At 41.5% G+C, this 25,366-nt stretch overlaps 1 protein-coding gene across 1 annotated transcript in view; it reads right to left on the reverse strand.

Moving 5' to 3' along the window:
• Nucleotides 1-25,366, reverse strand: part of PAMR1 (peptidase domain containing associated with muscle regeneration 1) — a 53,222-nt gene that overhangs the window by 4,653 nt on the left and 23,203 nt on the right. The window contains exons 6-9 of the mRNA XM_031050339.2: nt 22,854-22,961; nt 5,671-5,841; nt 2,496-2,708; nt 887-953 (exon numbers count right to left, since the gene is read on the reverse strand). Of these exons, the coding sequence (XP_030906199.2) occupies nt 887-953; nt 2,496-2,708; nt 5,671-5,841; nt 22,854-22,961 (559 nt within the window). The remainder of the gene's footprint in view (nt 1-886; nt 954-2,495; nt 2,709-5,670; nt 5,842-22,853; nt 22,962-25,366) is intronic.

A 25,366-nucleotide genomic window follows, 5' to 3' on the forward strand; every position in this document is an offset into this window, starting at 1 on the left:
GACCTGTGTTGAAAAGTTAAGTGAGAAATCTAAATAAGAAGAATCCCCTGATGACTACTAAAACCTCCTGATGGCTTCTCAGAGCCGCCTCTACAATCATGCATCACACAACTGGAGAGTGGGAGAGTATTTGGGATGTGCTAGCCTTGTTCCTAAAGTTTCTAGGCATCTACTACAGGTCATTATCAGAGACAGGATATGGCTTGAGCTGGACCTTTATTCTGACCTGGTATGGTCGTTCCTAAGACCAAAGCTGAGGCCAGTTCTTGCACTGCATCTAGAAATAAATTAATTATGTACTACAAAAAAAAAAACAAACTTGAAATGAGAAATTACTACTTGGACAAAAATTAACCTGGACATTGCAGCATCACTAATTCAGATTGGTCCTATCTGAGGAAATCAGAAAAAAAGATAAGCTCAGACAGGGTCTGACATTTCATTCTTTACTCCCTCCTGTCCTACTTCCTCTTCTCTCCAACATGCCCACCTCAAACACAATTTTATATCAATTGTGCTATCTTGCTTTGGGTGGTGAAGCTTGATGGCAGCAGATTACATTGCTATACCCCCTTCTCTCCTGGTGTTCTCCACATTCATTTCTTCATTAAGACAGCACATGTTCATGTTTTAAGTCACCTCATTAGCTTCAAGGAACTGCTCTCAGACTGTTCTCATAGCCTGCTACAAGTTTGCAAGCCTAATTCCGGCATCATCCAGTAGTTTGCACAGCTCTAACCGTGCATTTCTTCTTGGCTGCCTCCAGCAGCTTCCAAACCTGCACTTAACCAGCCATCCCCTCCCAGCAGCTCTCATTGCTCCATTGTCAGTGGAGGCTAAACACACATTTGTTCTTTAAACTGTAGTTGAGATATTGCATTCTCACCTTGACTGGACCTGCATTGGAAGCACTTTCTGTCTCACCAGGTCAGAGATCTTTGGCTCTCTGCAGGCTAAAAAAAATATAATGTTGCACAGTACGTTTCCACATTCACAGCGCAAGTGTTCATACACATTTCCATTCTTTCCTCTTACTAGCTATAGTGGAATGGGTTAAGAAAAGAGGCAGTACGTTACATGAATTAAAATGAAGATAGGCCCTAAAACCTAAAGCACTGGAAAAAATATTTCCCGACAGATTGCCAGAACTATCCCATTTACAACAGTGGAAGCAACTGAGTGCCTTCTGCACTGGCACTTCCAGCCATGAAGGAAGATTTGCCCATCAATGTGTCTGAATGCCAGGTTTATACCACTACGGCTGGTGATTTGGAATCTGAGTAAACTTTCACAATAATGGAATTAGACAAAAAAATATTTCCTTTCCGTGGTGTAGCCACACAAAGTTTATCCCAGTGACTCAGCATACAGAGAAAGGCTGTGAAATGTCACAGACTTCAAAGTGTCTGTTTGCTTGTGTACCCACAGAAAGAGCTGGAGACTCTGATTAAAAGGAACACCTCAGTTACCTGAATATGCCCAAAATAACAGAAGGGATATCTAGGATTTCTGATTTTGTTTTTTAAAGCCAGATAAAATATCCAGGTTTATCAGTTCAAATAACTGCCAGGATCATCATCCTGCTGCTCACAGTGGAAGGAAAGGAATCTTGCAGGATTGATTTTATCTGTATGCCTGAGTACTTATGCTCTGTGAGATTTAATGATGCTCATCTTTATGATTACTGTATATGTTAACCTTTATGTCACTGTTAAAGTTCCCATCAATAAGGATACTTTCCACAAATTGTCATCATCCATAAAGATGCTTTCTACAAATGATTATATGTTACAGGGAGAGAGTATTTCCATCTAAAAGAATAAAGCAAATTCCCCAGTGGGCAGACACATTTCCTTATTTATCATTACTACAGATTAAAAAAAAATCCATTAAAATGTGTCAAACAATTGCTTTGGGAAAATTAATCCAGCAGCCCCTTAGCTCAAATTCACTCATCCATTCAGGGTTTCAGACACTCCAGGTGAACAGCATCATTCCTTTTCTAGCAAAGGATTTAAAGATGTGATTTATTGTTTTGATAAGCACACATAGTTTAAGCATGTCCTCAGGTGGTGTTCTGAAACAAACCTACAAGGGTGCAATCTACAGGCTTGCTCATCCCATGACTGTGACTGAAAAGGATTGTGAGAGGAGAGTTGGGCCCTATGAGAGCAATTATTTCCTTCTATTTCAATTCGCTCCTGATCTTTTATTTTGATCTTACACAGGTTTAATTCTAGAAGGAGGGTAATGAAGGTCTTAGGGAACATTCCTTCACATGTTTAAAGATGGAAACCCCTTCTGGAATTGCTGGCATCTTATCTGGCTGAGTTTAGCAGCCAGTGAAGCTGGCAAACTACCAATCTCAGTATGAGGTGTGAGATGGGTTATTCTTAGCAAAAATGATTGTTCAGTAAGTGTAAATTATATAAAACAAACTCCAATAAAAACATAGCAGCTTTTGTGAATTGTGGTGAAAAAAGATTGTAAGCTACCTTTTATGCAGATTGGCTGCTTCCCTGACCATTCTCCGTCCTCTTGGCAGGTCCTCTGTTCATTCCCACTAAGAACATACGAGTTGTTACAAAAGAAAGCAATGACTGTGCCAATTTTTGCATAGCGTCCATTCAAGGCCCCAGTGTCTTCCACTACTCTTCTGTAGCCATTGAGAGGGCCACCAGGATCTGAGCAGCTTTTTTCATCTAGAACTAAGGATAGGGGAAAAAATAGTAACCATTTTATCAGGTTCACTACATTACTTCTACCTATGAGGTTGCTTGGCATTTCATTCAGGTTACACTTCAGTCTACACTTTACCAAAGCTGCCTTTTCAAGATGTATCTGGGATCCGTCTTGTAAAAGACAAAAGAGTAAAGAAGAAATTATCATATACAGATGTCTGTTTATGTACACACTTTAGCATCTTTAGTGTAAATGTAAGATTCTTTTACACTTTAGTGTAAATGATCAAAAACATAGTTGCCTTAAACATAGATGCCTTAAAACATAGTTGATCATCCTGAAAAAGAACCTGGATTGTGTATGATGTTAATCTCCCATCAACAGGTCTACTTCAAGGTCATCAGAAGATGAACTATTTGCAGAAAACAGGTCCTTGGCATTCTTTTCCCTTTCCTGTACTTTCAATACTGCACTGGACTTGGATAATAAAACTAAACTACTTTTTTTTTACTTTTATGCTTGGTTGCATTTTCTTTTTTTAGCACAGAAAGAGAGATCTCAGGAACTCAGGGAAATATGCGAATTGAAAGAGAACATATATATATGTATATATATATATATATATATATATATACTAAACATTTAATACAGAAAACTTACGCATGCTAGGTTCTGCCTATAAAATCACTTTTATTCCCTCCTTCCCAATATTTTCCCCTTTCTTGTTTTGTTTTTTTTTCCTCTAAATAAACTTTTATTTTTGCCTAAATCTGGATGACAGTATTCCCTATGTAATGCTAATAAATACTTTCATCTATATTTTAACTTCTCCACTCTTTCTATTTAGCTGCTAAAAAGGTATTTCTGTTTTTTCTGTCAGATTCCATCTCAGTTTGCTTGTCAGGTTGACTGTAACATGCAATTCTGTTTAATTCCTCTGTCTGATGTCTCATTGCCTGATAACCAGTGAGCATCTAGTCTAGACAGCTAGTGTTGGCACAGCTCTGTTTATGGAGGGCTGAGAAGAGAAGGCTCCAGCAAGATCTTAGGACAACTTCCAGTGGCTAAAGAGGGCTGCCAAGAAATCTGGAGAGGGGCTTTTGACAAAGGCCTGTAGGGACAGGACAAGGGGGAATGGCTTTAACCTGACAGAGGGGAGATTGAGATGAGATCTTAGGAAGAAGTTCCTCCCTGTGAGGGTGCTGAGGCACTGGCACACGGTGTCCAAAGAAGCTGTGGCTGCCCCATCCCTGGCAGTGTTCAAGGCCAGGTGGGATGGTGCTTGAAGCAACCTGGTCTAGTAGAAGGTGTCCCTGCCTGTGACAGGGGGTTGCAACTATGAACTTTGAGGTCCCTTCCAATTCAAACCAGTCTGTGATTCTATTATTCTATGATATCAATTGACCAGAAATGACCTCTTCATGTTTTTGCTTCAGACTCAGCTGCCTGCTGAGCCTCATTTCACAAAAGAACCAACTTATAACAAAGCACTGAAGCACTTATTTAAATCCCAGTGAATCAGCACAGTAACAGCATGCAGGTATGGCCCTGTCCTATTCTTTTATCCTCATGTCACCAGCTCAGCAATTCATGGAAGCACATAGCTAACCAAAGTAGTACAAGCTCAATGAAGAGCCTATGCTCTTAGCATCGAATATGTAATTCAAGCTAAGCATATATTTTGGTGCTTTCTTTAACAACACTGAATTTTAACATATGCTGATGGTTATATGTGTACTTAAATATTTTTCACGAGTCATATTCAGTAAAGAAATAAAACATCTAAACCTCTTCTTGACCAGGAGGAAGGGAGAAGTAAAGCCCTGTCTCCTTTTAGTTTGGCTCCTCTGTACTTCACAGGCTTTTCCCATCTGTGAACCACAAGTGACTGATATCCTGAGAGCAGCTAAAGACTACAGGGAATCATTCACAGTATAGTGCTTTATTTGCAAACTGCTTTCTGTCCAGAGGCATCATCTGTTGAGTGGAGTATATGTTCTAAAGCATACCTAAACTTGACCTACTTGGTCAATGAAGGCCTTGTCTTATTTCACCCTATGTCTATCAGTAACTTGAACTTCCCTAAACTCAGAGTTATCACTTTTTTGTGAGTTAAATACAAAGAGAAAACATCTGGGAAGGAGAGACCCAAATTTCATCAGCTAGCACTCTAACAGCCAAGTCCAGAGATAAATCTTTCAATAGGTCTTTAGCCAGAGACATCATTAAGCAGGGACTTAAGCAGTTAACTGCAACTGGAGATGCTCTCTAGATAGTAGAATTACTATAGCTTACTCTTTCAGATAAACTTATATACAGCTGTTTCACAACACTCCCCCCAGATTTACACTGTTTGCCACAACACACTTGTAAAAGCACTTTTCCAATTGATACAATATTGGAATATGGAAATAAAATTATGCAAAACGAAGAAAAATTAAAAGTCCCTTTGGATGAGAAGAAGGGGCTTTGAATTTCACAGCTGAATGATAGGCATAATGGCTTGCCCAGTCAGGATGAATGGAGGTTTCTCTTTTATCAGTTTTTCTCTAAAATGGTGGGAATTCTGTTTAAAAAATCTAGTCTTCAAGCAGTAACCCCTAATCACCTCCACAGAGTGCACAGGACTTGTGCAGAGAAGGTGTCAGAGATACATAATAATAGAAGTAGATATTAATTGTTGCACGTCCCTAGGTTTTAGACCTAGAGATTTTCAGACTGCATGTAAGAAAGGCGTGTGCCTAAAGTCTTTGAGGAAATTTTTTTTCAGTCATTTGATGTTTCAGTCAGACCTTCATATAAGCAAGTCTTGAAGGCTTGAGCTCCATCAGAGTGAAAAAGAATCACTACTGCTTGTAAAAGGTAGGTATACAAAAGAATATCATGTTAAGCCACAGTTCTACCAAATTTCAAGCGAAATTTGGATATTCAAGTTTCATAGGAACACATTGGTCAAAATATTTTATAAGAATGTTAAAGTGACCTTACCACATTCAGGATGATGTGTTGACCAAATCCCATCAAGCTGACAGTAGGCAACACGGCTGCCTTTTAAGCTGTAACCTGCGTTGCATTTGAAGTAAATCTGGGCCCCGTATTTAAAGTCATCTCCTTCCACAATACCATGAGCGGGAGCACCTGGAGTCCTACACATCACCACTGACAGTTCAGATATTTCAAAAAAATCCACTTTATTACAAAAACAGGACTGTGTTAGGATGATTCTTTATTTAGCACATTGAAAAATCAATTAAAATGGGCACAGGAGTCAAAATTACAAGACAGGTATATGCTGATCTTTAGAAAGTTGTTTAGATGTCAGTTCTACACACACTTACATATACGCCACTTTTTAAAACTTATCTGGATCCATTCAGTTCAGTGAGGTTATTCAGAGTGTGATCACGTGCAGAAGTGTTTGTATCGTTAGGGCTAATTTGCCCAAAATGCTCATCTTAACAGGGCTTTTTTGCACAAACTACCATGCTTGATCAAGAAAAAATTTAGATCTTTAAAAGTCTTATATTGAAATTATTTCAAATTCTTCTTTCCATTTTTAAATAGTTTTTCAGATAACCTCACTGAAATATTGAAGCATATCTCTGTGGATCAATTATCAGAATGACATTAAAAAAAAAGCCTTGATATTTACCAAACTGTGATATTTACCCTTTCCACAGGGTTTGCTCTATTGGGAAAATACTTTCAGACAATGGTCTGTTTAAATACTGCAAGGAGTAAATATCAGATTGAACAGTGTAAGCAAGATTTCTCTGAGAGCATCAAAGCAGCCATACTAAATTGGAACAGAGGTCTGCATGGCACAGAAACCCGTATTCAATGGTGGTAAATAGTAGATTTGCTGGAAGAATATAAAACCAGAGCAAGCATATAGAATACCTTCCTGGCAGATTCTGTCAGCAGTCAGCAATCTGGGGCTCAAGGACTACCTGAACTACAATGGCATTTTTGCTATAACATACCCTGGTGATATTTTTCTTTTGACATTAATTTGTCTGAGTATTTTTTAAACTCACCTAGACACTTGATGAAAACAATGTACTGTCACAATGAGTTCTACAGCTAAGTGTGGTGTGAAACATATACTGCTTTCCTTGGTTTGATTTCTAGCCTGCCATCTGATAATTTCATTTAATCCTCTACCTTTCTGTTATGAAAGACAGAATGTCCATACCCTTATTCACCTTCTCCAGGGTGCTTCTGGAAAACAATTTTATGTATGTAGAAATTCTATGTATGTATTTCTGTATTTAGAAATTACAACGAAGTGGGAAACACAGGTTTTAGTACCTATGTAGTTATCCATCTCTCTGTGTGTCTCTGGCTTTGCCTGGCCATTCACTGTGGAAAACTCCATAGGAAATGACCCAGTGCAAGATTTAAATATGCCTATGTATGTTTTGCCAGGGAGCTGGGGTGCTCCACTGAAGATGAGTGCTAAAGAGATCATCCCTACTTTATGCTTTATAGAATTTGACTTCTTCTGTCTTGCCTCATAGCTAGCTGCTTACTAACCTACAGACAAATTATGATCCTTACATTTCCAGGTGAAAAAATTTGCTAAGGTCTCAGCCTTGTAATCCTTACATAGAACACACATGAACGCATCTATTTACATGGATTGTGGACCACCCAATTATTCCTATAAGAAAGAGATTATGAGTAACAGTCCTAAAGCAGCAACATTCTCAAGAACAGAAATTTCCCTCAGTTTACAGATTACTACAACCATCAAACAATGAGTTGGCAGAATCCTTTGTGCAAGCACAATTCTTGGAAGGAAAAACTAACATTGAAGCATTAGAGAAGGGCCCAGACTCACTGCTCCAAATCAAAACACATCCAGTTAGGGGAGATCGACATTTCCTCTTGGTTGCAAGTATTCTGCATCAGTGTCATCTTTAGCAAAAGAATAATGATAAAAATGCAACAAAATTAATTCCTAGCCCTTGATGTTTCTCTTGTGAAATATAGGCACATATACATATACATGCATATATAGATGCAGATGTGTATACACAAGCACAAGCATGAAGGAAATAGAAATAAGGGCAGCATAGATTTTCTAGGTGTTTTAAATTCTCAGAGCACTTGTCTGCAGTCATGATCTATTCCCAGAGTCATGATCTATTCCCAGTCGCTCCCTCCAAATTTTCCTCAGAACTGAAATTTTGGGAGATTTTTTTTGTATAAACTCTTTTCACTACATTCATATTTCTCTCTTTCAATTTAAAGTCACACTCCGCTTGTCAAATGAGAAAATAAGATAATTAGAAACATCTGGGCACCACTCAGACTTCTCCCTTTTATCATAAATACAGGTTTTCTGGTGTGGTTGTGATCCATTCCAGCTCTGCAGAACAAATATTTTATTGCTTTTGTGTTCTAGGTTCACCCTGGAAAAAATGTCAGCAAGCTACACTTATTTCTTTTTTTTCACAAACTGTAAGTATTTGTTCTTGGTCAGTCTCATGTGTGAATAAGATATTTCATTTCTAGTCTTTTTGATTTGGTCTGGTTGCCAGACTTTCTTTAGATTCTGTGACAGTGTGGCCCAGCTGGAACAATTCTGGGTTTATTTATAATGTAGTTGCTGTAGTGTTTTGGGCACAGATTCATTGAGGACTGCAAGTATGGCCTAGAGTAGAGGAGATGGAAGCAGAAAGTCATGAGATATAATCATAGCTATAAAACTGTGGCCATGGGTAAGTTGCTTCATCTGCTGTATCTAGCAAATGAGAGCACCCCTTTCCTCACAGGGATGTTACAAGCGTTATCACATACTCACTTGTGTCACAGGATCACTGTGGGGCTTCTCTGGTGGCAAAACAGCTAAGTATTATTAACAGACATGTCCCTTTTGTTACCCATGCCTTTATCTCCTGGCTGTCTGTTCTGTAACACAGGATCTTCCTTCATGTTTTTTCATGTTCTTTGAACTTCACCCTGGAGGCACAGCCACTCATTTTACTTTTTTCTTTAGATCATTTTGCAAGTCCATTCTCTCTATAAATTAAATATGGGTTTGCATCTTGAGTTGTTCCCTGCATGTCAGTACCACAACTGAGCTCTGGTTTTAGCTGTATTATCTAGCTTGAAAGTCACATAGTTACTCCAGTACTGGCCTCTAGTTCTTTGGTTTGAGGTCTGTAGCATTTTTCCCTCTTCAGTTTGACTTTCCTTTCATCCCTTACACCTGTTATGTTTCAGGCAGCTCTTCTGCACCTTTTCCCTTTACTCATAAACTCTTCAGGCGATGGAGTTTTAAACAAATATTGTGAAGGGAATCCTAGCCCCCATGTGCTTCATCCAGTTCTCTCTTATCTTCTTTTTTGTAGACAACATTCCATCAAGAGTGTGAATTTGACTCATTCTTACATCTTTCAGAATGCACAGTATATTCCATTGAATTTTAGGGCAGTCTCCTTTGTTTGAGATATTTTATTGAAGTCTTTCAACATTGTCTTCTGGTCTAAACTATATCAAACTCCTCAACAGATCTTTCTCATAAGTCAGAAACAATACAAAAGAACATTTTGTAAATATCATTCACACCTAGCTCTGATGATACCCTCTCGGTACACATACTAGACATAAAATCCAACCACCTGAGCTGACCCCATTCTCTTCAGTTTTTAAGCTCTCTAAGACTTTTGATATGATTTCAGGTTGGCTTGCCTAGGCACAATGGGCCTGATCCTGCCATAGGATCGTAGAATCATGGAACGGTTTGGATTGGAAGGGACCTCAAAGCTCGTCCATTTCCAACCCCCTGTGACGGGCAGGGACACCTCCCACTAAACCAGGCTGATCCAAGCCCCATCCAGCCCGGCATTGAATGCTGCCAGGGATGGGGCAGCCACAGCTTCTCTGGTCACCCTGTGCCAGGGCCTCACCACCCTCACAGGCAAGAACTTCTTCCTGACATCTCATCTCAATCTCTCCTCTGTTGGGTTAGAGCCATTCCCCCTTGTCCTATCACTACATAGGTCTTATCATACTTAGAGGCCTTATCAACATTTCCCTAGTGCTGGTGCAACACCCTCTGCACTTCCCATTTTTCACAAGGTTAATACCTTGTCTTTTCTCTAAGTGCACTTTGCAAAACAAGAAGCGAAAAACAAGACAGAGAGCTTCAGACAGAATTATCTTTGAAATATACTGTGAAGTCTACAATACTCACCCCAAACTGTAAGGTCTGAGATAACCCTGCCAACATGGAACAAAGAGTGTCAGGATTTCAGGTTGCAGTGCTCGATCTCTGCACCTCCCTCTACACAAACAGAAGACAAAAGCCACCAGGAACCCAGAAAATTAACTAGGTGGCTGCAAACTTCTCCTATGAGATGGCAATAAACAGCCAAATATGAAAAACATTCATTCAAGGTCTGTCAAAGAAAGGCTGGACATCTCAGTGACTCCCAGAGGGTCAGGCTAATCCTATTCTTCATGCCACGGTGTCATCAGACCTATAAAGATTCTGGTGAATTTATACCTAGAAAACAATAGGAAAACTGGAGAGGTTTCAAGGAAAGGTGAAACGAATGTCACAGAAATATAATTTTGAGAGTGACTAAGAGCTAAAAGTTACTACCCTGGTCATGCAAAAGTTAACAACAATCTGAAAGCTAAAACCAGAAAGGATACAGTAAAATGATCTAAGGAAGACAAAAATGCATATTCAGGCAGGATAAAGTTAAGAACAGAAGAATTTTTACTCAAGGAAAAATCTAGATATAGTCTCCTCACAAATGTTTGAAAGGCATGGCACGATAGAAGTCTAATCTGAAAACTGAAACCCCAACCAAAAAAAAACCTGGAATAGACTTTGGAGGGAACAGGGCTGCACTAGGAACTCATTATGAGCTGAGAGATATTTTTGTTTTAATTTTTCTGTATGTTGCTGCACAATTGTTTTCCTGGGACATTCCACAATTAATCTGTCAAGGCATATATGGTCTGAGTTAGTTTTGGCCTGATACACCTCTGTAGAGATCATAAGAAAGCAAAGTAGGAATGTATAAGCCAAGGAGGCAACAGGCGCCTCTGACAGAAATGCTCAACTGTGACAGCCCAGTTGCTAGAATAAAACACAGTGATACCTCAAGTCTTTAAATAACAAACTCACAGAGTCCTGATAAAACTTATTAGCCTTCTTGCCTCTTACTTTGTTGCCTGGAAAAAAGAAATCAATATTTCTGTCCCATACGAAATATTAAAATAGCTCCACATTTCACAGACAACTTTCCAGAACACTACAGGAACATGGAGTTCATGAAATTTTAAGTAAAATGTTCCATTATTAATAATAACAGTCTGAATTTCTCTCTCTTTTAAATTATATGTAAGAGTCATTCCTCAGATCCAAATTAGCTGCCATTTAGAAATAGTTTTCATGCTCATTTTATCACTACTGATATAAATTAGATGATCTTTTGAGCTACACTTTTCAATATTCTTCAAATCCTGCCTGATGGAATTAGCATTTGCTTTTGTCCCAGGGTTCCTTCTTTAAATGAACATCATTTTTTCCTGCTGCCTTCCTCTCATCCATTTCCCCATTAAATAATATATACCCCCTCACACATAATATATATTATCTCTAAATTCTGCACAACCTTTCAATAATACATTGTGTGTCTGAAATAAATCTCATTTTTCATTGCTGGTACTAATAAAAGGTTTACATTTCCATTTTTGTCCCCGCTGAAATACTAGGTGCAAGAGCTTGTAATTGTATGGAGTTTTGTTCTTAATTTGCTTACAGCATTTTTTAATACTGCTACTGCTAAAGAAATTTATCTCATTGCATATTCCCAAGTCACAGTTTGGCTTTCAGGCTGACCCACACTAATGTATGTAGCACATTTTGACTATTTTAACAGGTTGTTTAGCCTGGAGAAGAGAAGGCTCTGGGGAGACCTTAGAGCAGTTTCCAATGCCTAAAGGGGCTGACAAGAACCTGGAGAGCGGCTTTTGACAAGGGCTGTAGTGACAGGACAAGGGGGAATGGCTTTAAACTGAGCTTTAAGGTACCTTCCAACCCAAACCATTCTGTTGTTCTATGATTTTGGACCCTGAACTTTCGGGTTTCCTGACTCCATGGCAGTGGCTGGAGCCAGAGAACCTAGAAGCACTAGAAATCACAGCTCCAAGATGCTGTGGCTGGAAGGAGTATAACATGCAGAGGATGTGGAAGCGATGTTACTTTTTTCTCCTTCTGGTTAAGAAAATAATAATAATTTTTAAAATCCAGCAGTATATATCTATTAAAAAAATAATTACTGCTATGAAGCTGTTCTGACAAAAAACTCCCAGCTACATGCACTTCATGCAGCTCAATGGTATTTGCAGTTGCTGCCCATGGCCAAGCCAACTGAAGTTGGTAAATCCCAACAGGTTTGACTTTTTACTCACAAGTCTCCAATCTTATCAAATTCTCTTTCTTGGTTTAACTTTCATTTTGAGGGCAAGTCTGATTCCATGACTACCTGAGTACCATTATGTAAACATATCAGACAAGTGAACAGCTCTTAAAGGTTATAATCTCTGTATTTCAATTTTTTTTTTCTTTATAAATTCAGTATCTGTCTGAATTTTACTGCTGGGAAAGGTATAGCATGGAGATATCAAGTATTTTACCTGAAGGCAAACAGTGAGTGAGTGGCAGAGCTAGAAATGGTTCCATTACCTCCTGCTATTCTTATTACGTTTACATTTAAACTGACCCAGCTTTGTGCAGAAATCAACATTAAACAAATCAGAATTATGACACCCATACAGTATTCTCAGCAGCAGTTTTTCACAAAGGTGATGGAGCCATATAGGAGCAGCTGGTCCAGTGTGTTTGAACGCAAAGCACAGGAGTTAGAGAGAACAGCCACAAACATTTACTGCTGTGTACTGTGATGCCCTTTGCAAAGCCCCATGAGTAAAGAGTTTTTCGGAATTCAGACTTACAGAATTTGTTGTCTTCACAAATAACAGAGCTTATTTCCTAACCTTGGCCCATGAGCTCTGTCAGTCCATGATACCATTTGTTCCTATGCCTCTATGCCTACCCTTCCTATACCCCTGTTCCTATGCCTACCCTTCCCTCCCCAGCCTGCGTCCACAAGGTGAGGATGCCTCAGGCTCTCACAGGGTTTGTTGGCAGAAAAGAGCTGACACAGGGGAGGACTCAGATGCCTCTCCTGAGACATCATCCCTCTGCAGCTTGGTGCAGCAGCCCAGAGACAGTTAATGGCTGACACATAAGCCCACAGAGGCTAACTTTAGCCAAAAGCATAAGGACATTGACTGTCAAAATGTTTTTGGAAGGATTGTGTCCACAAAGAGGGAATGAGGTGAAGAATTTCTGGAGACCATGGCTCAGAGCACTCAGGAGAACTGCTTTTGTATTCCTTCTTATAAGCAGTGAGAAGGGCTGTCAAGAACGTATGAGTATGGCAACAGATTAAGTGATTTGTGCAGCATTAGGAGGCATGAGTCCATCCTGCCATCCTGAGGCACTTGCCTCTGTGTAGGGCTGCCAGACCTGGATGTATCAGCTCACACACACTATGAGACAGGAGTTCTGACTCCACACTTCTGCTCTGGGAGTCCCAGTGCTCTTGGCTGCCTCCTGTCTGCCTTCAGGAATCTCCACATGCTGGGATCATGGGCATATCATAAGTCTGCTGATAGCAACACTGGATTCATGGGGTCCTGCAGTGCCTCACAGAGCAAGCTGTGGTGGGAATGTCCTTCTCTCTGTGACACCTCTTATGCTTTCCCTGAGCCTGCCATCATTTCAGCACAGGCTTTGTTCCTATTAGGAGCTCAATTCATTTACACGAGAAGTGCTCCTGACTAGGAAGCCACATGCTGACAAGCAGCTCAGCTGCTCTCCTCCAGAACCTGGCAAGAGCTGGATGTGGCTCAAGGGCTTAGCTTTATGATGTGATCATCATTCATCCCCACTGCAGGAATAGACTGCTGGGAGCTGAAATACTTTGGAGTATGAAAGCCACTGGCCATCATATTTGAAAAATCATGGCAGTCAGGTGAAGTTCCTGATGATGGGAAAAAGGGAAATATAACCCCCATTTTCAAGAAGGGGAAAATGGATGACCCGGGGAATTACAGAGCAGTCAGTCTCACCTCTGTGCCTGGCAAAATCTTGGAGCAGATTCTTTTGGAAGGCATGCTAGGGCACATGAAAAAGAGAAATGTGCTTGTTGACAGCCAGCATGGCTTTACTAGGGGAAAATCCTGCCTGACCAATTTGGTGGCCTTCTATGACAGGGCTACAAAAGTGATGGACAGGGGTGGAGCAGTTGACGTCATCTACCTGGACTTGTGCAAAGCGTTCGACACTGTCCCACATGACATCCTTGTCTCTAAATTGGAGTGTCATCAATTTGATAGGTGGAGCACTCAGTGGATAAAGAACTGGCTGGATGGTCACACTCAAAGAGTTGTGGTCAACAGTTCAATGTCCGGCTGGAGACCAGTAACGAGTGGTGTCCCTCAGGGATCGGTGTTGGGACCGGTCTTGTTTAATATCTTTGTCGCTGACATGGACAATGGAATTGAGTGTGCCCTCAGCAAGTTTGCCGATGACACCAAGCTGTGTGGTTCTGTTGATACGCTGGAGGGAAGGAATGCCATCCAGAGGGACCTTGACACACTTGTGAGGTGGGCTGATGCCAACCTCATGAAGTTTAACCATGACAAGTGCAAGGTCCTACACCTGGGTGGGAGCAATCCCAGGCACAGCTACAGGTTGGGCAAAAAGGAAATTCACGGTAGTCCTGCGGAGAAGGGCCTGGGGGTGTTGGTCAATGAGAAAATGAACATGAGCCAGCTTCAGTGTGCGCTTACAGCCCAGAAAGCCAACCATATCCTGGGCTGCATCAAGAGGAGCGTGACCAGAAGGTCAAAGGAGGTGATCCTGCCCCTCTACTCTGCTCTTGTGAGACCTCACTTGAAGTATTGTGTGCAGTTCTGGTGTCCTCAACATAAAAAGGACATGGAACTGTTAGAACAAGTCCAGAGGAGGGTCACGAGGATGATCAGGGGACTGGAGCACCTCCCATATGAAGACAGGCTGAGAAAGTTGGGGCTGTTCAGCCTGGAGAAGAGAAGGCTGCGTGGAGAGCTCATAGCAGCCTTCCAGTATCTGAAGGGGGCCTAACAAGGCTGCTGGGGAGGGACTATTCATTAGGGACTGTAGTGACAGGACAAGGGGTAATGGGTTGAAACTTAAACAGCAGAGGTTTAGACTGGATATAAGGAAGAAATTCTTTCCTGTGAGGGTGGTGAGGTACTGGAATGGGTTGCCCAGGGTGGTAGTGAATGCTCCATCCCTGGCAGTGTTCAAGACCAGGTTGGATGAAGCCTTGGGTGATATGGTTTAGTGTGAGGTGTCCCGGCCCATGGCAGGGGGGTTGGAACTAGATGATCTTGAGGTCCTTTCCAATCCTAACTATTCTATGATTCTATGAATGGTCTTGGTCAGGACTCTCTGAAGCAAATGCATGGACCATATCTGAGGGAGCTGATGATGTTTAGCATACTTGCTTGTCTTCTTTGTTACCACACAGAACTTTTGCTTCCTGGAGCTGGCTGGTTTTATGTGAAAAAGAGTGTGGTTGCAACTTCTACAACCAGAAATCGGAAGCAGGTGAACAAGGAAAGCCAATCTTACTGGGGTTTGGGTTGAAAATTATTCTTTTTAAAAACAAGGCTTTCAAAGCAAAGAATACATGCAAACACTGCAGCAGATCTTGTACAAGAAAGGGCAAGAAAACCTCTGGTAGAAAGGTGGTCACAGTGATGGTAGTGTTTTCTGGAATAAGGAAGCTCTTGGACCTTGAGGAACAAGGATGCTCTGAACAGCTACAGCCACACACCCAAGCAGCACTGCTCTGCTCAGTTATGCCTCTCACCACAGATGCAGCAACAAGTGCGTGAGGTTTTAGGAGAGGATCTCAGAAGTACCTTCAACCTCTACGTTATCACAGGTGCTTTAGCCAACAAGGCTAAGATGCTAACAGCCAGCTCCACAAAGGTGCCCATGTCATGGTGATTTCAGTAGCTAAAGGAGAAAATAGGTACCTAAATGTCACTTGGGGACTTGCCTTCAGTATCAAAGTCCTGGTAGAGTAACAGGGATGTCCTGGTTTGAGCCGTAGCAGTCATTTTTCTCCTTCTTGGTAGCTGGTGCAGTGCTGTGTTTTGACTTTCGGGCTGAGAACGGTTGCTGATAGCGAGCATGTTTTGAGTTACTGCTCAGTAGTTTGGTTTGTCCAAGGCCTTTTTCTGAACTCATGCTCTGCCAGGGAGGAGGGGAGGCCGGGAGGAAGGAGAGACAGGACATCTGACCCAGGCTAGCCAAAGAGGTATTCCATACCATAGCAAGTCATACCCAGGATGTAACCGGGAAACCCAGAAGGGCTGGAGCTCTGGGGGGATGGAGGAGGTATCGGTCGGTGCTCGGTCACGCAGGGTGGGGTGAGTTATGGGTCGGTGGCTGGTGAGGTGTTGTATTCTCTTCACTTGTTACTGACTTTATCATTATTATTGTGGTAGTAGTAGCAGTAGTGATTTGTGTTATACCTTAGCTATTAAACCATTCTTATCTCAACCCGTGGGGGCTAAATTCTTTGGATTTTCCTTCCTAACTCTCCGGGAGTTGGGGAAGCAAGGGGGGAGTGAGCGAACGAGCTGTGCGGACTTGGTATAAACCATGACAAAGGATTATTCCTCAAAAGTGCCCCACTGCATTGCAGTAGCAACCATTCAGTTTGATAGTAAGGGAGGATTTTGGATGAAGTATCTCTGCCCTCACTCACTTGTCTTTCAAAAGAGAGGAAAGTCTCTACCGTGCTTCATGCCACTTGTGGTGCCCCAGGACACATTCTCTCGCTCTATGCCCTACTCCAACCACAGCTCATGCAAAAATGCCAGGACAGACAATTCACCACAAAGATATTTTGCCTTAATTTATCCCCCATGAAAGAGTCCTGGAAGTTCAAATCTTCTCTCATGGTTGTGTTTTGCCAGCCCTCACATTAATCCTGGAAATGTCAAAGGAAACCATAACAAGAGCAGCCAGCCCCAGGTACCAGTGATAGTAGATTTCCAGTCCTGCTCTCTGGGCCTCTTTGCTTTTGCAGTGGTTCCACCAGCTACAAATAATTACACAAAACTATGACATAATCCCTACTGAAATCCAAATCTTTTCATTCCCTTCCAGCCAATTGAAACTCACCCGTGATGTTTTCCAGCTCTCTGCTCCTGTGAATGAGACCGTATCCATGTGAAAATATACTTGGATCACCCACTGTGATATATTCATCCGGAGGCAATTTGGAGGTTGTTGCTTACAATTAGCCACTTGATCTTTATCAGCATTGTTCTCAGCCCTTAGAAGGCTGTGTTTCTGGATGCAACCTTTCCCGTACTTTGATGGCCCATTGAATTATACAACTGGACTTGTACTTGCATGGGATACCAGAGGGAGTGACATCCTAATGATGCGCAACATTCATGTTCTCTGTCAGTGGCAAGAACTAATATTTAGAGTAAGTCCCACAATATGTCCCTTGGAAGGCATCACAATATAACACTGGAGGAGAACACAGTTTGCTCAGGTGGAAGATTTTAGGGCTTCTCTTTTTAAGAGAAGCTGATGTGCTCATTATTCTACCAAATGACAAAGGCAAATAAACCATATTGAGGTATTTCATTTTGGAGATATCAGCTTTCCAGCTAAACAGGGAAAAGTCCAGGCAATGCTGGGTGAGAAAAACAGCCTAAAGAAATGCATATTTCTTTGCCACAATGTTTGTGAAAGTGCATTAACTGTAAAGGGAAAGCACCATTTAATAACATAGACTCCCTCTAGCCTAGCTGACAAGAGTAGTTTATTCATCCTTTTGCAGGTATGTGAGCTGGATTTCAGACAGAAAGGAAGATCTGGCATTGCCTGGAAAATTACCAAGTGCTGAGATGAGAGTGTAGGGAAAAAAAAATGAATGGAACTAAAAAGCAGGGGAGTACTAAGAAAGTAGCAGGGCAATTTGGTTGGCTGTGAAATGTAGTTCCTGAGCTCTGGAAGCAACCAAGGAGGAGAATGGGAGCCATAACAAAGAGCAAGTGGGATATTGCCTCATTGTGTCAGCATTCCTACTGCCTGGGGCCATTCTTTTTGGCAGTGTTTGTATCAGCTGCAAACAATGAGTAAGACAGCGAAATCATGCCTATGAGCACAACAAAGGGAAGTGTGTAGGGCAACATCCCTCAGAGACATTTGAGTGTAAAATCTTCAAGGAGGAATGAAGCCACTGAATGAAATTTGTTGCAAGGGAAGAATGAAACTGTCAGCTTTTTAGGATGCTAGTTATTCCAGCAAACTTTCAAAGTAAAGTTACCCCAAAGTACTGCAAGAGCATGGAGTCTACATGCTTGCACCCCAGAAGCTACTAGCAGTGTATCAGTATTCTTCAGAGTGGACAAGGAGTGGTTACTTCTTGTTACTCCTCCACTGCACTCTGGTGAAGTCAATCCTGCAGTCCCGTGTCCAGCTGTGGGGTCAACAACACAAGAGGGACGTGGAGCTGTCAGAGCAAGGCCAGAGGAGACCACAAAGATGTTCCGAGGACTGGAGCAGCTCTGCTCTGGAGAAAGGCTGAGAGAGCTGGGCTTGCTCAGCCTGGAGAAGACTCTGGTGAGATTTTAGAGCAGCTTCCAGTGCTTAAAGGGGTGACAAGAAATCTGGAGAGGGGGTTTTGACAAGGGCCTGTAGGGACAGGACAAGGGGGAATGGCTTTGAACTGGCAGAGGGAAGATTCAGATTAGACATTAGGCAGAAGTTCCTCTCTGTGAGGGTGGTGAGGCCCTGGCACAGATTGCCAAGAGAAGCTGTGGCTGCCCCATCCCTGGCAGTGTTCAAGGCCAGGTTGGACAGGGGTTGGAGCAACTTGGTCTAGTGGAAGGTGTCCCTGCCCATGGCAGCGGGTTGAAACTGCATAATCTTTAGAGTCTCTTCCAATCCAAACCATTCTGTTATTCTACGATGATGCTACGATTCTATGATTTTCAGAAGCCTGCTGGAACATATTAAGGCCAGTCCTAGCAACATCAAAGGCAACAGCAAGGAGTTAATTTATTCAGCTTAGTCAGTTGGATTAGGCCCTTCATTAGGATGCAGAACAAACCTCTTCTTCTTGGCAGACAGGAGCGAGAAACAGAATAAAAATGGAAATCGGATCTCAGCTCTGAATTCCCCATTCAGTACAAGTTCCTCTTATTTGCGTAGGAACTCTAGTTAGCCCAGCTTTGTTTGAAATAAAGGTAACAGGAAATTTCAGAGCAGGAGGAGGTCAAGGTCTCTTGCTTTGGGGCAGCAAGCCCTGGGAGGACACTTGAGCCAGAACATCCTGTCCAGGAGGAGGACAAGCAGAGGGGGAGAGCATTTGCCATGGGCTACCAGCAGTGCCATCTCTCCACAGCTGCATCTTCAGCAGCCAAACTCAACACTGAGACTTTGGAAAAGACCTTTCTTAGTTGGAGTTGAAAAAGCAGTTGTCACACTGTACAGTTATTGACAGTCTGATACTTGAGTGGATGCTTTTTAGCACCAGGATGATGCCACTAGGTATTTTTTCTCTAATGTGCATCTTCTGAGGAAGTTGCTTCTCTCTTTCAGGGCATCTCAGGCCAAGGGAACAAGATTTTGGTTTTGGTTTTGTTTTATATGAGTTTGATCGTAGGATTATTTCCACAAAAATCCAAAAAGCTCCAACAGAAAAGCCTGAGTTTGACCTCCAACTTATTAGCATGGCTAAGGGGTCATTGGGATTTTTGCAATACTGCAAATTCACTTTAAGATCAGAAAGAATCCTATGTATTTAAAATAGGAAGCAGTTTTCCCTGCTTACCATATCATCATAATAAAGCATGCTCATGTGTAAGTAGCTATTTGCTGCTGGTCTCTAAGCCTTGTTTTCAATGTGTTTTAGGACAGAAGAATGAACAAAAGATCTCACTCTTTTGGTTAACATTTGTTTTACAATTTCACATAGGTTTGTTGTTTGCTTTGTTGGTTTTTTTAAAATACAGTCTCTGGAGTGAAATCAGACATATTTAAATAAAATATTTTTTTGCCCTGAAACAGGACTGACTGAAATATAGCTGTTAGAAAGATACATGCCTGCATTTCACTTCATGCTGATGAAGCCTTTAAATCACTACATTATATAGCAAACAAAAAGGTCATTTCCTGGCTGCCATGGTAGAAGAGAAACGAGATTGCTAGTTATAAGCAGTCTGTGCCTTTAATTATTTTATTAATATTGCAAATTGTAACTGACAGAGCAATTAGGATTGGATACTACTCCAGGAAAGCAGCTTGACCAGTGTTGATTATCCTGTTAACCAGGTAGAATGTAGTTTAACAGAGGGAAAACCTTGTGGTTTATCTCATTAAGGTGATTTCTGTAATTCCAATAGTGATTCCCACATCTTTAAAACTAAACTTGGTAACAGACAAAAAGACACAGCTGCACTGGGATGGTGGGGGACTTGGAAAATGTCTGATTCTGTCATCAAATATCCATTGCTGAATTTGTTTAATTTGGCCTGAACTTATTCCTCAAAGAGATAATCCCACAGTCTCCCTTCCTCTGAAGTATGGCCCTCAGATGTCTTCACAACCCCTTTATCTCTTCGGGCAACTTCTGTTGCACCACCTCAAATCTCCTATATGAACTTAACAAGGGGCTCTAATTTTCTTCTCTCTTACACTTATTTTTCATCAACATAAATCTAATGACTTTAATGGGATTGCACCTGACTTGCTCCAAGAAAACCAGACTGAAAGAATCAGCCTTACAGTGTCTGAAGTCAGAACTGCAAAAGCGATCATTTTATGATTGTTTTCAGCAAAAATATATTTATTTCCCTTGGCTCAATCTCACAAGACAGCACTGTTGCTGCAAAACCCAACAGACAGATTCTGAGCATGACAGGATCTCCCTTTAGCATTTAAACTGCAGTACTGTTCAGGAAACCACATGACTAATTTTTGAAGAATTACAGCCACAGATACTTTTTTCAGCTCCTCCTTTTGCTCTTAAAAAACAAATCAAACTCGAATTTTTTGCCTTTCCCCCCCCCCCCCCATATGCTGGAAAATACTTCAGATACATTTTGGCAAAACTGAAGAAAATATCTTAAAAAAAACCTGTGAAGCCAGAGAGAACAGAGATTTGCCATGATGTTTTCCCACTGTGAGGTTTGCCATCCACATATAAGAAAAAAAGCCACTGAACCCTTATCTATATGTTATAGAAGGCTGTTATATAGGTGCTGGAAAAAAATATTCCGTAATGTAAGCAAAAGCAAGCATACAGCCACAAACATCATAAAGTAACAGTGTTTTATCCACCTGAACTGTTCTTTCACAAATCAAACTACAGGATTCCTGTCAAGTTAAAAATACCACTGTATATGTTTGTAAGTGTCTCCTCCCTTTTATTCTGTTATTACCTATACCTTCATGAAGTCTCATCCTATTGTTTTTTAACTACCTCCTCTGTTGCTTGCTGTCTGTGCTGCATGGGTGAAGTTTCTATTCTGGAATTACAAAAGAAAACTAGTAAAAGAATATGAGCTTCATTTCTTGCCTTGACTAATGGCAGAGCCTGCCAAAACTAGGGTTGAGGTTTGCTGGAAATTTAATTAATTTTATATTTAGATTGGTTCTGAACCAGAAAGGAGACTTTTTCTTTTTTTAACTCTCTCCTAAAGACATGAATTAATCTCACTGAGCAGTTGCAAAAGAGCTGGGGAGTTTCCAGTCCCTAAATGACCTGCTAAACAGCTACTCACAGAGAAGAAGTTGTTAGCAGAACCAGCTGCATCAGCCCCTCCATTTTCAGCAGCTCCTTCGCTACAGAAAGCACCTGAAGAATCTGCAGTCTGGCAACGTGGCATGGCTGTTCAGAACCAGAACTTTTTCAGGCTTGTAGAATATGTGAAACTACCTCTCCTCTGGTTTGATGGGAGAAAAGTCAAGTCTTATGAGCTACTCTGGATCTGTAGAATTCAAAAGGTCTTTTATCTCAAAATGACCCATGCAAGGGAAGTATCATGTCACTATGATTTAACTCCCCTGACAACATGAAAGGAATTACAGGAGAGAAATCCATGCCTGACAATGGCATGTGTGGGTAAAATATTTTGAAGCAGTGAGGTTTGGCTGATCTGACATGGATCTAAAAACTCTGCAAGCCATCAAGGTATTGTGTGACTTACAGCCAGAGTAATGACACAGCAGGGCAACATAAGCCATGATTTCTGTCTTGGGTCAGATATGATACCAAGTGTATTTCACTAGCATCACAGAAATCCTACAGAGTCAGCTGGAGGATTTATATATGTGACTTTATATATGGCACAAGGCTCCTTTCAGCTAGTAGAGATGATATAGCCTTTATCATGGCATTTATTGCACAATTCTTACTCCTCTTTCAAACCCTGCTAGATGAAGACATTTGCTTAAGCTTGAGGAACTAAATCAGTAGAACAGACAATTGATTTGAACGCATTTGCATGCAGTTATTTTACAACTTGCTTGGCAGGACAAAAGCAGGTTTACGACTGTACAGACAGTGAGAACCACCAATGCAGAGATGGATAGAACCTACCCTTTTTCATTTTTTTGATCCCAAATCTGTCATTCATGGTGCCAGAATTCTACCTCTCAGGTGATTGTGAGGGAAGATGAACTCCCTAGGATTGGCTCTGGCTAGAGCATTCAGCACAGGGCTCAACCACAGTCAACAGCTGATCCACACAGTGGAAATTGGCATGCAGATGTATCTGCCTGATAATGATAGTCCATTACAAGATTTCTTGTGTGTTGTTTCTCAGTTCCAATTCTGGTTTACCTTTTTACACAGCTATAAAGCTCCAAAACTATTCAGTGGAAATCCTCATGGACTACAAGCAAAATGTCTCAAAAAATGCCGCAGGCAGCTCAGTGCACTCTCTGGAATTGTGACTGACCTAATCTACACATTAGTGAAACTCCTAACAATTAATAACTTGCATCAGTAACAACTGTGGATACTGGTGATACACAGAGAGCCTGTACTCACAGTTTTCACAGCGAGTCCCTGTATAGCCTGCCAGACAGGCACATTTGTAGTTACCGCTTTTCTCTAGAATGCATGTTCCATCATGAAGACATGGAGAGGAGGAGCAGGCTATAAAAGAAAAAGCAAGAACATTCATGATCTCTCATAGGATGTGGGCCCTACCTATTTTTTTCATGATGGTTATGTCTTGGAGTAAGTTACACATTCTCATTAAAAGCTACAAAGACACAGTAAAGGATGTAATGAATATCAAAAAAGTCTGCTTTTTCTGGATATCAGAGCCAGCAGCTTTGCTTGTAAAGACTTGAAGAACAGTCTTTCAGTCTGTTATATCCAGATGCTAAGAGACAAAAAAGATAAAAATGCCACATATGGATGGTGATAGAACAGAAATTTGTACCTGAGTGGGCAATGAGTTCCTTCCAGGGCTCATTGAAGACTAAGTTCTGACTAAGGACAGTAATTCATTCCTTAAAAGGAATATATATTGGCAGTTGTACTGTATCCAATTAACCTAAAATATCCCTGAGAAAGGGAAGGAGAAGCAGTTACTGTTTTGAAGCCAGTGAACTTTCAGCTTTGTCCTTCTCCCAGCTTCATCTCATGATTCAGTAAAAGTAGGCATTGTTACTTTTGACATGGGCCCCTTGTCAGCTACTATCAGATACTGCCCTTGAAAATGCCTGATACTCAAAAGCACTAAATATTTTTCTTTTTAAAGGAGTAATGATTTCCTGGCTTCAAACAGCATGGGACAGTACTACAAAAGGCTAGAGCCCCTGTGTTATATCAGAGATCACTAGTTGAGGGTACAGAAGGGAAAGCGTTACTGAAATTCAATAACAGGCTTTCATCTAACTAGACCCACCATATGTCTAATCCCCAAGAGATTCTGATGACTCCCCATCTGGTCTCCCACCCTCATCTGGTCTGTTGGATGAATTTTAGTCACTCATGCCAATTACTGGTTCCCATTTGACACTTGGCATGGGATGGGGCCTAACACCTGCTTCCAGACGAGGCAGTGCAGCAGGTTGTGTGGTTTTATCCTTTAACAACTACACATGCGGTGACCTTTCTGGAAGGCGATTTAGGCTTTTCAGCTTATTCTGTATCAATCAATACTTTTCTGGCAGCTGAACCAGTGACCTCTGTGCTGTCAGTGCCACTGCTTCAGAAAGCTGTTACTTACTAGCCAGCACAGAGGGAGGGAAGACAGAAAAGGAAGAAATTCGGTTCTGCCAGCAAAAGGTGCTTTTTCAGTCCTCTTTGTCACATCACTAAGGTGCTGGTGACATCAGATCACCTCCACAGCCTCATCCTGCAAGCACATATGCTGCTGCTGCTTTCACCTGCAGCACAGAAGTTGCTGTAGCAAGCTCTTTACAATCTGTTCCAGGGACCTTGGCTTTTCCACAGTGGGAAATTTCAGGGAAAAGGTTTCAGTTTGCAATGTGCTGCCAGAGCATTCGATTCTGTCCTGTCCCTGCTTTCAACTTCCCACTGCCCCGTGCATGCTGTATTCTTCCCCTAAACTGCCCTGCTGGCCAGGTTAATGCTTTGCATAAAAAGATACTGGGAGTGTTTCAAAAGCCTTTCATGGCAGCTACACATTAGGCCAGAACAACCTCATAATAAAGTGCACAGTAAGACCTCCTCACAAACTCTAAGCCGCCCTTTGCAATGTGCCTTGTGTGGATTACGACACTTGCAGCAACCCAGCCTCAGAATAATTACCACTAAAAATGGGGCGGAAATAAAGTGCTCAACAGTACTGGAATACCAAGTGTTCCCTGCTGCGCAGAGGAAACAAAATCCATTCAGCTCGCACCATATGGATAGTGGCAGTTCCTTGCGTGTAGGCAGCCCTTATGCAGGGGCCCACACAACATTCATTTGTTCTGTATCACCTTTCCTATTGTACTATTGAGCTACAAGTAGCTAACTGCTCCTGCTACATTCCTGACAGGTACTAATAGTAACACTAGAAGAACAGGGCAGGCTAAGAAATGGCACATTCTGGATTGCTAGTCACATTCCCCTGATCATTGTTATATGCTGATCCACTCTAGGTTTGTGTATTTATATCAAGATTATATAAACTAACTAAACCTCCCAAGGCAGATATACCCTGCATGGATGACCTCATGAAGCGTGGGGCACCAGGGTGTGTAGAAAGCAAATTATGGTAAGTCACGGATCCTGCAGGGTTTATCTGTGTGGAAGCAGCATGCTCTGATTAGCCTTCTGTGCCAGGAATGCTGTGGAGAGATTTGACCAAAATTCCCTATGCAGCTGAATAAGGAAGATGGAGGAAGTGCACAGAGGCTGCTTCACCAGCTATGCTTCCAATGTTATTTTGCAGCCAGAAAGAAACGATGGAAAGGAGTGTGGGGGATGTGAACACTGAGCTCTAACAAAACAACAGAAATTCTGGAGCCCTGCTTCTGTCATTCATAATACTGAGTTCATTACACTATGGAAAATGCCTCTGTTTTCTTTTCCTTCAAGAA

The sequence above is a fragment of the Melopsittacus undulatus genome, chromosome 8 (genome assembly GCF_012275295.1).
Source record: "Melopsittacus undulatus isolate bMelUnd1 chromosome 8, bMelUnd1.mat.Z, whole genome shotgun sequence".
In the NCBI taxonomy this organism is placed as follows: domain Eukaryota; kingdom Metazoa; phylum Chordata; class Aves; order Psittaciformes; family Psittaculidae; genus Melopsittacus; species Melopsittacus undulatus.